This window comes from Ciconia boyciana, chromosome 11 (assembly GCF_034638445.1).
Source record: "Ciconia boyciana chromosome 11, ASM3463844v1, whole genome shotgun sequence".
Taxonomy (NCBI): Eukaryota; Metazoa; Chordata; class Aves; order Ciconiiformes; family Ciconiidae; genus Ciconia; species Ciconia boyciana.
This window is the reverse complement of record NC_132944.1, coordinates 1407241-1419993: the sequence shown is the minus strand read 5'-3', so window position 1 is coordinate 1419993 and position 12753 is coordinate 1407241. Positions and strand designations below refer to the sequence as shown.

General features: G+C 41.3%; 1 protein-coding gene across 2 annotated transcripts in view; it reads right to left on the bottom strand.

Annotated features, from left to right (window-relative positions):
* Positions 1 to 9995: 9995 nt before the first annotated feature.
* The window catches only part of NUP210 (nucleoporin 210), a 69505-nt gene continuing 66747 nt past the window's right edge, over positions 9996 to 12753 (bottom strand). For both annotated transcript variants that reach the window (XM_072876267.1, XM_072876268.1), the window contains one exon: positions 9996 to 10132. In XM_072876267.1, the coding sequence (XP_072732368.1) occupies positions 10032 to 10132 (101 nt within the window). In that variant the 3' untranslated portion in view covers positions 9996 to 10031. The remainder of the gene's footprint in view (positions 10133 to 12753) is intronic.

The following is a 12753-nucleotide window of genomic DNA, read 5'->3' as shown; positions in this document are numbered from 1 at the left end:
TTGGGTAAAATATGACAATTTTCATTATTTTGTTACTAAGGGCAGTTTCTTCCTACTTAACCAGTTCTCAGAATTCTATTTTCTAAGTAAAGCATATGCCACAAAAGACAAAAGCATCTCCCACCTCTTGTCTCTTTCAAAGATGAATACATTGGATACACAACAATTATTTAAAACTAGTTCCAGGACTTCAGAGGTTGTTTATCAGTAAATTGTGTTTCAGTCATCAGATTTTATCTAAACAAATCTGCTTATTTGTTTTTTAAAGGTGGTCACTCTAGGCTATTAACATGTGTTGGCCTAAAATTAATTCCTAGGGATACTGTTGTTAAAGCCAAAGACTCAAGTCCTCTGTTTGCAGCGATTTCTGGTCTGGCTCTCCAGTAAGGTTATGTGGTGCTTTCACACACAAACCAGGAAAGGATGTCCCTAGGTGGGAATCAGCTTGCACAACTGGGAATGGAATATTTCCTGGGTCAGAGAACACTGTGAAGCTTTGTGTTTCCTGATAGCTTAGACAGTCTCTCTGGCCTTCCCCCCCCCCCCCCCCCCGCTTTTTTCCATGATGAAAGCAGAACATTCCACACACAAAAGGATCTAAATTTCTGTACTACTGTACATACTGTAGTGTTTCATTGTTTTGTTATTGCAGATATGCCTAGTGATTCTAGAAGCCCTGAAAGTACAGCTCCTGAAAGCCCAGCTGACTTGCTTTCATGTGAGGAAGCTGTTGCATCCTGATGATTTCCTCTGATTACTGTCCCACACGAGGCCCAGTATTGTCTGGCTGGTGCCCATTTCATGTCAGTGACGAGATCATCACTGGAGCATCCTTTTATTAAATGGTAGTTCCCCCTGCTGCGAAATTCTATTCTACTCTATCTCCCTTTTGCCTCCTCCCCTCCCCCCTAGTGGATCACTGTGGAAGACATCCTCACTACTTATCTGCTGTTAAGAGTGGTTACAGTTGGAAACACCACCACCACCACAAAAAAACCAACCAAACAAAAAAACCGCACCAAAAACAAACAAAAAAAACCCACCAAAAACCCCAACCTCTCTGGAAGCTCTTTCTTTTGTAACCTTGTCCTTATCTGTAAGAACATCCATGACCACAAGATCCAGAAGATGCCTACTAGAGAAGAGTGTTTGCAACTCAGGTTAACACTTCCTGTTCCTAGAAAATTCTGACTCCATACATATCTCTTACAAATGAACAGCTGTCATTCCCTAGGAGAGGCATATCTCTTCTGAGGGAGGAAAAGATGCAAGTCAGCATCATTCAGCTTTATTCTCTGATCTTCAGAAATGCAGATGGAGTGATCCTGATCTTTCCTGGGTAAAGGCGAAAGATAGATCCTACTAGGACTCTTTGGCATGTGTTTTCTAGGCATTGTCAGTTGACCCTGCATTGCCATCCAGACATTGATAAGGGGCTTCAGAAAGCAAATTAACCGCTCCTTGGCTGAAATATCTTCCACATTGGGATGTTCCTTTTGAAATTGCTGCAGTTCAGACCTCATCACTGAACTCTAGGTCTAGGCCACATGCTGTCTTTTCTCACATGGATTCTCTGCCAAAAGCAACATTCAGAGAACTATTATTCTTCCTGCCATACCCATCATAATCCTTGCTTTAAAGCCTTTTAAATCCATCAAACTTACTGCCTCTGATCTATTCTTACATTCATAGAGAATAGAGTCAATTCCTTCATTTCATTGTTCATTACACTTCCTCTTAATGTGTTTTAATATTTCTTAGCTCTCCTCTCCTCCCCTTCATAGGTCAAAATTCAGCCTTGATGGAAATAGAAATAACTTAGAATTCAAGCAGCTATGCTAATTTTTCTTTACAGATTTCTTGTCTATATTCTGTTTCTGCTACTTTCAACCCATTTGATATGTCCTTTATTCCTTCTGCCTCTTTACCTAGAAAATCCAAAGCACTGTACAGTATCAATGACATTAAAAGTCATAGTGCTGTCGATAATCCCATTCCACATTTGGATATTCCAGGTCAGGTTTCAAAACAGACTCAGTCTGATGACACAGTAGCAGAAGCTGAACACCAGCTGAACTACAAGGGTTAGGTGAGCCCCGTAGCACAAATGAAAAAAAAAAAAAATTTACACTGGATCTGTTGAACTCTCTCTCTTTTCCTTTGTGAAGGATGGTGCAGAAGAAATGCCTCTTAAAATCCCGGGCCTTTCTTTGGGATGATATCAAGATATCTGGTATGTGCAAAGCAGCCACTTACTAGGAGGCTTGCCAGGAAAACCAGCAAAAGTAAATCAGCCTCTCTCTCATTCAATATCAAAGTTTGCCATTACAGTGTTCTGAATGCAGAGATACATACAGGTACTGTGCAACTACTGTACCCACTGGAACATCTGGATAGGTGCAGTCTACACTTAGAAATAAAGCTATGTAAGATTAATATGCTTAAGATTTTTTTTTTTCCACTCTCTGCACTTGAAGATGGTTGCAGCAATGAGAATAACTCCTGGAAGTAAGAGAGTTCTAACACAAAAGGTGAATGTTTGGGACTACAGCTTCACATTGCCTCATATTTGCTCAGTAAGAAACCACTCCCTTGTGAAAAACAGAATTAAAAAAAATTAATAAAAGGTCACAACACTGACACTGACGTATCCATCGGCACAACAGCTTGAACATAAATTTATTTATGCTAAGTGCAAAAGTAAGAGGCATAAGATAGTCCTTTGGACTAAGCAGAATGGAAACAGTGCTTTAAAATATAACATGGCAACTAAGAAGAGAGAACTCAGAAAAAATGAATGATGGGGTGAATTATAAACATGTATACAATGTCTGCTAAATGGAAAATAGCAACTGCACCTTGCAATCTGTTTAGTAATTATGGCAAAACAGACCCCAAAGCATTGAAATGGAGACAGTTAGCACACTAAACAGAGAAACAAGATGCTGTGCTGAATTGTGAAGACAGTATAAATTGCAGGAAATAGTTTATTAATACCAAATGCTCTGGAGCAGGCCATCTGCAGTGGTAAACACAGTACCTGTGATAAAAATAGCTCTGAAGATAGAAAGAACAAGTGGTATGAGGGAAAATATGGAAAATGGCTTACTGTTGGTAAATTCACAGCTCAAATACAATGACGATAAATATGAATCAAGGAGAAAAAATTAGTTTCCCATTCTTGTTTTAATTTTTCAAGCTTCAAGAGAACCTGAGAAACTGTTATAACCAAATCTTGTGCCTAATTTACACAGAGAAGTTGTCTCATTGAAGTTAACGGCTGAAAAGTGAACCCAGATTCATTCAAACTAAAAATAAAGCATACGTTTTTGAATTTTGCCAATAAAACAAATAACATATGGAATATTTAAGGTCACCTGAAGACCTTAAGTCAGATAACCATTACTTATTAAATGCCTTTTTTTCCAGCCTAAAAGTTGATGCATTTCTTATGAGAGGAAAGTAGAGGGCCTGTGTTGCGGAGAAGATCAGACTGGACTTTAAGTCCAGCTATGACCTTAAACTTGTAACTGAGACAAGAAAGAAAGAGCTGGAAAGGAATGGTTTTAATCATATCACCAATACTATACAGACTAACATAGGTACACAAAGCTAAATACATGAATAAAACTTATAGTTGCCTTATCAGGAAAAACATTTAAAGAAGAGGAATTCATTTGAGAGCACATACCTTGCCTGTCAACCAAACACTATCTCCAGGGCTTCTCCAAGTACAGTTCTACAGCAGGGTGTTTCATTGCAGTTACAGGGAAATGATGAGACACAGCATAATGTAGGTGCAAGCAGCGTCACAGAAACAGCCAGGAAAGGTGCTGTTGCACAACAAAGTTTCAAAGTCTCTTGAACAGGTAGCTATACACAGAAGGTATACTGCTGGCAGAGGATCTCTGGAGATGTCCTGCAAGGAAAGGCCAAGATGTTTAGGAAAAACAGAGGTACCCATGCGCTGCTACACACCTCTTCCTGCTTCTGTAGAAGTGAACGGTCTGGTGCCCCCTGGCAGTGCAAGCTGCAGACTGTATGTATGTGCTAGTGTTGTGCAGACCTAAGCCAGCAGCCTAGACCCAGGGGGCAGTGGTTTACAAGCAAGTACATAGCAACAACTTATTCACTCAAAGACATAATTCTCCATACACTATATCAATGTTTATTTATGCAACCTGGGTACTTAATGTTACAGCTACCAATTAAGCTTCTAGGGGTTGTAAGTACCTATGGATAGCTACTAACACCTGGCTGTTGCACTGGTATAGTAGAAGGCACCCTGTGCCCCTGTGCTGTTACTGCTTCCTCCAAACAATACGAAGCAAGACTTTACCTTCAAGATTTACTTTTTTTAAATTATTTTTTTCCTAAAGACTCTTCCCCTGGTGTTCATTCATGAACCCCATTTGTGCTCGGCTTGTTACAAACACAATGGTAGGCCAGTTTTCTGAAAAACATGCATATATATTAAAAAAACTGGCTAACGAAATTGCCAAAACTTACCTGCACACCCCGATTCTGCCTACAGCATTAAAGAAGATTTCAATGGATACTACCTGGCTGCTTTCTCTTAGGAGACCCCCCGTCTGAGACGAGAGCTAGAGCAACATGCCTTGGCTGGACCTTGCTCTCCTCCAGCTGTCTCTAACTGAGGAAACTGGGAGGAGGAGGCCCCCATGCTTCTTAGAGAGTCCTGTACTAAGAAGTCCTCAGAGGACGTTTACGAATGACTGACATGTAGGTACCTTATGAATGCATATATGAGCAACCAAATAGGGAAAAGAATAACGCCTTTAAGTAAATAGAGCAACTAGCAAAGAGGCTAGATTAACACCTTGTAAAACTTAAATTCTTTATATAAAGAACAAAAGTCAGCAAACATGCTGCTAGGAAAACCTCCTCAAGCACCACACAATAATCCTGGCTCCTAATCAGAAAGAACTCTTAACTGAAAAGGTTGGCTCAGTGTTTTATTCATTATCTGCCTTGCTTTTTAAGGCAGGAGATGGGGATAATGATTATGCTGTGTTGGGGATGTTATATTCAAGTAGATTGGCTTGAAGACTAATATTAACCTAGTCTGGCTAATCTAATCAGATAAGTCCTTGCAACGTGGCTGTTAAACAACTGTTGATGGGCAGGAATTTTCTGGATGTAGCAAGACAACCTAGAACAGAAAACAGGCTCTTTATCTCTTACCCAGCGGAGGTACCATCTGTGCCTTGTGTTGTTGCAGCACTCAGCTGTTGTGCGTGGATGCACACATGCACACCCTGCTGTTTCTGGAGACTGTTTCCACAAAACTTCTGTTTGCACTCACGGAAGAGACCACTTTCCCCCTTGCTCCCCCAGCAGTTCACAGGAACCACACAAGGGAACTATGCACGTTATAACCAATACCATTTTCACGAGGACTTTATGCCTGCTGCCACAAGTAAGCATCCTCCCATTAACTGTGATCTGGTGACAGTAACTAGGAGAGCAATCTAGGCCACTTCACCAAAAAGCATGAGATTGACATAGGTTTTGATTCAATAGTTCTGCCTCAGAGGCACACAGGAGACCTGGGGCTAACTTTAATTAGCAGAGAAAGCTATTTCAGAAATTGTAATAGTACTCTGTAACTCTAATGACTACTCATTTCTTGTTACATTTCAGTATGATAACATTATTATTCAGTATTTCTATGATTCAGTATAATATTATTATTAAATGTTTCCCTACTGCTTCCCTCCAAGTACCTGAACATCTGCCAACCATAATTCAGCCAACACTGCCTGTTTTGTTAGCATGACATCTCCTTCCTTCAGCGATGGATTCTCTCCCTCCATGTAGATGCCATAACTTGACTGGGATTTCACGAGAATTTCTTTTAAAGATAAAAATTCCTCTTCTTTCCTAATCCTCGGGGATGCTAACTACTAAACACAACTGTACCTTTTAGATGAGGTTCAAGTCTGCAACACTCCAAATTCGCATGGATTAAAAAAAGTACATGGTAAGATTCTGCCCCCCACTAGAGCCTTTTTAAAAAGAAGAAAAAAAAAAAAGTTAAAATGAGGTGGGAGAAGGTTCTACACAACTAATATTATTTTGCCCTGGCAGAGCTGTGGCCACCGCCGGCTCTGCGGCCACCTCTCCTCAGCACAGGCCACGCCCCGGCAGGCTGCGACCGGTTGTGACCTGCTGCGCCTGGCCCAGAGCCGCGCTTTGGCGGGAAGGCGCTGCCGGGCTCCACTGGGGACGGGCCGAGGCGCAGACCCGGCTGCGAAAAGGCTCTCGGCGGCTTCTTAAGTGCTTCACTGGATAAAGGTAACTTGCAGCGCGCTCATGAGCTGCTCAGGAGGAGGAGGATCAGAGGACGCAGGGCTGAGCGGCTGGAGCCAGGCGGGCTGGGGGACCGCCGCAGAGGGCGGGCTGGACTGCCACACTGCGCCCCAGCCCAGCCCTCCTCTTGCCCCAGCAGTGGCCCAGTGCAAGCAACATATGAACGCTTATATTACAGAAAACACATTTGCTTCATATTTTATGTACCTCTGTATAAAGTGTGAACTTTGTTATAAATTACAGTGGTGCTTACTTGATAAACTAAAGCAAAGCAATGCAGTTCTGTTTGGGAGTAAAGCTCTCATCATCACAGCCGTCCCCAGGGCCCACCGAGCTCCCACCCTCTCTGCAGTGGAAGTGGCTATACCGAGTGACCACCTCATTTTCAGTGTTTGCTTCCATTTTCGGGGGGGGGGGGGGAAGTCTTAGAATTGGGTTTTCAACATAAGTATTTGTAATTGTGAAAGGGAAGCCTGTTCCCTGAGCAGATCCCATGGTATCTATCCAACACAGACGCTTTCATTAACCACACAGTTTTGCCACAGAACTCTCCTGGTCAGGTATTCAGAGACAGGAAACCCAAGGCTGCAAGGACAGCCCAAGTCATTTGATTTCAGCCAAATCCCACCTCAGTGATTTCACTACTCACAGATTGGGCTTGCTTTTTTCATAGTTTACAAAGCTCCAGTCAGCCTGTTAAAAACTTTTTGTCCAAGAACGAACATGATGTGATGAACTTGCCATTGCTGGCATGCGCTAAAATCCTGCTTCTACCAAGGAGCAAAGCCAAAGCTCCTGCTGAATGTGAAGGGACCAAGGTTTGAGTGTGAGTGCAGCACTGATTGTTTTGTTACCCGATAAAAAGACAATTCAACTCACATAAGACACATAAGTTAGAATATACACATTCCCAGCAGCCCTTCTCCCACTCGGGAGCAAATGCTCAGGAACAAGCAGTAAGTGAAGAGAGGAAAAAGTCAGCATTAAATGCAAAAAAACCCAAACCTCATTTTAGTCAGTTTAAAATAACTAACTAACTAGATCTTTACATTGGCAGCAACATGCTCAGAAAAATTTGTATCCCCAAATCCCACCCACACAGCAGTCACCCAACAGACCACTCAAGCTCCTAAAGGCAAAAGCCTCGTTACTGCTCACAGCGGGTTGGTTCCTGAACCATACCAGCCGCCTATTTCATAATTTTTTTTTTCTTTAACTCCCGTCTAGCTCTAGCTTGTGGCAAATCACAGTTCATGAAGATGCATGCCAGGAGACTGCAACTACTTGCCTAAAGAGGTGAAATAAACAGTGGGCATTTGCCAAAGTACTCCCACCACTTGGAGCAGTTCATTTTTCAGGACATTCAGTGCCAGACTGCTAGGCTGAACGGGAAAGAGAAGGAATAGAATAGTAAAACCTTTCCTGTATGCATTTCTGAAATGTTTATCACAGTAGCACTGAGACATTCATAGCCCTTTCATTTCTCTCTGAAAGGAAGTGGAGGAAGATGACGTCTTTCCTTAAAAACCCAAATGAACAAAGTGGGAAGCTTGAACAAACCTGGAAAATTAAGAGCTGCTTCTTCAGTCAGGAATTGAAGATGCCTAGCGATAACTGGGAAAAGCCCCTGACAACAAATACTAGATGAAAAATTGTCAAAGTATTTAAAAACATTACATTGTCAACAAAAGTGAAAATTAAGAATGTAAAATCATGATTGCAAATACTGAGGGGCTGTAGGAGGTGAAGTACAGATAATATAGTCTAGTGCTGAACAGCCAAAACACAAGAAAGTTCATCAACAGCGTACTAAAGGAATCTTACAAAGCTTTATTAAATAATACAGATACAAATGATTATTATTTACATCCAAATTGTCAATTTTAAGTAGTACTAGCATGTAAGGCACAACTTCTCCAAAACTAGCCAATAAGTTATGCAAGACTCAATATAATAACATGTAACAATGTTGTTTTTTTGTAATATTGTGTGAAACCAAAACTGTATGCCATAAACTGTGTCTGCACGCCATTCTGCTGACTATTTGCCTGCATAGTTCTGCAACGATATAGTTTGCATTAAATATTTTGTTCTTTGAAATAGAATGATTGTGACCACTTTCATTATGGTCCTTAGGAGAGTTCAGACAGCCAGAATATTATTCACAATTAAAACTGTGATACTTGTTATACATAAACAAAGCCCTTATCCGATAGCTGCAAAATACCGCTTATGGATTAAAAGTTACTGTGATTATTATTATAATCTTCAAAATAAAGGATTCCAACTGAGATACTTTTTGTTTGTATTCTCAGGAAAGTATTTTAGGACTAAGAATTGGAACCAAGTTTTCCTTCTCATCTGTTTAAAATTAATTTGGAACAAAGTTAACGTCAGCATACCTCACTGCCATCTTGCTTAGAAAGCAAAATACATCTGAGCACACAGTGATCAACTGCCTGGTTTAGCAGACTACTTTCTGATGTACCTGGAATTGTGCATTCTGTATCTGTGTGTCTGCCAGTCAAGAGAAAAAACAAAAATGTCAACCAAAAAACCCACACATTAAATACTTACACAATTAAATGCTACATTTATTTTACAGACTTACAAATAAGCACTTATTAGTAGGATATTATGGTACAAATCTTCCAAAGTCTGGTCATACCAGTAGTATCTTACTGTAGAGTTTAAATGAAGATTCTGGGTGTGCCTGTATCAGTTTGTACACGAACACACCAGAGAGAAGCAGATTGAACCAACTGAAAAGGTCACTAATTGTAAGTGTGAAATAAGCCACTTTCCAGTGCACCAGGTGACTAGTGGTAATTATAAGGAGGCTCAGTTTCTATTGAGGTACTTCTATATGTGAAATGACCTATATAAATGTATTATATTTATATCAGAACACAGGTAAGATAATTGCCTTCAATTAAAAATATTTACTACCAGAAGAAAGGTCCTCTTAGAAGGCACATGCTTTCACATTCCCAGTCCAAAAAAGGTGCTTACAGTAACAAGAAAGGAATACTGCAGTTGTACCCAAAGGAAGCTGCACGAAGATAGTTTTGTTTTTCTGGTTTTTTTTGTTGTTGTAAAACTCCTCCAAATTATTCACAGTTGTTCCAGCATTCCTAATGTTAAAACAGCAAATTATGGTGATGAATCACATTGTAAGGCTAAACATAAGAACACTTATCAGTGCAGTACATTCCTGAGTCTTTGGAACTTAAAATAAAAAACTAGTTCTTTGAAATATACAATCCTTCATATTTTTGGCTCATATTTGACCTGTTTTTCTATTTCCCTTTTTTAAAAAGTTCATTAAAAAGAAAGTTAATTTTTACAAAAAGTAAATAAAAAACTTTTATCACTATCACTTAGACATAACTTCTACTTGCTTGAAGAGTTGCTTGAAGAGTGCAAGAAAGCTAGCTTAGCATGAACACTGCTTTTTGTCCAGTCATCCTTGTCAACTGAGCATAAAAGAGCAGATAAAACAAGTTTAAGAGAACTGAAGTACTGACATAAAAAAAATTTTCAAAGAGCTCTAAATATAAAAAAAAAAAGATGAAGCTAGTTACATTCAAGAGATGAATTATACTGAAACTGTGAAAGTTCTTAAATTTGCTATTGTTAAAGGCACTGATTTCCCCCCCCCCCCCAACCCTAGTGCATGAAGATGAGTCCTGCTGCCTCTAACGTGAGCCATAATCAGTGCTCCAGAGTGTGGATGATGGGCTTGTTTTCCTGCTTGAGGACTGAGGACTGAAGGAAAGCGCAGGTGACACAGAGAAACCTAAAACACAGGAGAAAAGGAGACAAAAACCCCAGTCATACTCAGGAATGGTGGAAGAAGAAAGAAACAAATAACTGCTGTTGATCATCTACTGGAACACCTGGCAAGTGAGTCTAATGATCCATTCAAAGTTAAATAACTCCTTTAGCTTATTGCCTGTTGAAAAGACACAAGTATCAAAATTTTGCAGGTCTTCCTATTAAGGACTTTAATTAAAGAACTGATTAAGTCACACATTCCACCTCAGCAAATAACTTCCAGTTTGAATTTGCCTTATTTTATCTGAAATGTCAGGCATGTGTTTTTACAACCAGGACTAAGCTCACCGTAACTTGAATACATCTATAATAACGTGAAGTTTGCTTTATAGGTCTGTTGATTACAGACCTTTCAAGTGAATGGGTATTTTTTTCATATTTCTGAAAGAGTTTGATTCTGCAACACTGCAAATAGGTAAAATAGGGAATAAATATGATGTCAAAAATACAGATAAAACATGACTGCAAGATCAAAAGCAGTGAAGGAACAAACTGTTCCCTGCACAACACAACTAAGTCTTCTATAGACTTGTGTCCTTTGCCCCCTAACAGTTGTGTTTCCCTGTCTCTTACAATAGCCCCAGCTCACGGCACCTCACAGCATGCGGACAGCACAAGAGATGCAGCACATGCTGCAGCTAATCTGATGTTGCACAAACCGACTAACCAGCCGGCTGCTGCCAAGCACAATTGTACCAGCAGCTGAGCTCTGCTGTACTTTCCCTCAGCAGGAGCAAAATTGTGCATCTCTCTCCTCTACCCATCTGGTGATTTGCATGAATTCTTACACTTTTAACCCATTCCCTACTTCCAATGTGGCTGAAGCTGGCCAAGAGTTTCAAAAGAATTAGCAATGGGTAAAGGGGAGGTTAGGGGACGGAGCAAGAGGATGGGCAACAGATTTCCTAGGAACTGGCACAGTGCTTGTTGTAATATAATTCAGTACATGGACTTTCTCATAGTCATACCTCCCTACATTCAATTCAAACGCAAGAAAACATGCTTTATAATATCTTGGTTAGTGATAGCTTTGGCTGCAGTGATCACAATATTCTGGAGTTTGGGATCCTGCTGAGCATGCTGAAGATTAGTACTAAGACAAAGGTTTTAGACTCTGGAAGAGCAAACTCAGCTCGCTCAGAGCTCAGTTGGGAGGGATTCCATGGGAAGCTTCCACGGAGGACAAAGGAGCTAGCGAGTGCTGGGAGTTTTTCAAGAATGCTCTCCTGGAAGCGCAAAAACAGTTCATCCCCTTTAAAGGTAAGGGAAGTAGGCAGAGCAAGAGACCCCCTTGGCTTAACTGCGAGCTTCTGAGTCTGCTCAAAACCAAGAAAGAAGCGTACCAGAGATGGAAAAGCAGACAAATACCCATTGAGAACTACAAGGGCATTGCCAGGGCATGCGGAGATGCAGTTAGAAAAGCAAAAGCTCAGCTCAAATTGAAATTGGCCACAGATGTCAAAAACTACAAGAAAGGGTTCTTCAGGTACGTAAACAACAAGCAGAAACAGAAGGAAAATACTTGGCCCGCTGTTAAACGGGAGAGGTGAATTAGTCGCCAACAATGCTGAAAAGGCAGAGGTTCTCAACACTTTCTTCACTTCTGTCTTTACCAGCACTGTTGGGCCCCTGGCCTTGGGAACAAAAATCCAGGTTGATGCAAACACAGATCAACCATCAGTGAAGGAAGAGTTGGTATGTGAACTATTACAGAAGCCTGACCCCTACAAATTGATGGGCCCTGACAGTATCCACCCAAGGGTGTTAAGAGAGCTGGCTGACGTCATTGCGAGGCTGCTCTCCATAATCTTTGAGAAGTCATGGAGATCGGGGGACATCCCAGAAGACTGGAAGAAGGCTAATGTCACCCCAATCTACAAGAAGGGCTTAAAGGAGGATCCAGGAGATTACAGGCCCATCAGTCTTACTTCAGTCCCTGGGAAAGTTATGCAACAAATCCTCCTGGGGGTTATCACAAATCAAATGAAGCACGTGATTGGGAAAAGCCAGCATGGATTCGCCAAAGGCAAATCCTACTTGACAAACCTGATCACCTTCTACAACACAGTAACCTGCTCGGCTGATGTGGGGCAAGCTGTGGACATTGTCTACCTGGATTTCTCCAAGGCTTTCGATACGGTTTCCCACAGCCTCCTCCTAGAGAAACTGATGCGTTAGGGTCTAGACAAGTGGTCTGTGAGGTGGGTGGGGAACTGGCTAGAGAGGCCACACTCAGAGGGTGGTGGTAAATAGCTCCTTTTCAAACTGGCAACCTGTCACAAGTGGGGTCCCCCAGGGATTGATATTGGGCCCAACACTGTTGAATATCTTCATAAGTGATCTGGATGATGGGATCAAGTGTACCCTGATGAAGTTTGCTCATGATACCAAACTGAGTGGGGAAGCGGATACTTCGGAAGGGAGAGGCGCCCTGCAGGAAGACCTGGATCGGCTGGAAGAGTGGGCTAACAAGAACCTTATGAAGTTCAACCGAGACAAATGTAAGGTCTTGCACCTGAGAAAACATAATCCAGGAGCGCAGCACAGGCTGTGATCTACCCAGCTGGGGAGCAGCTCTGTGGA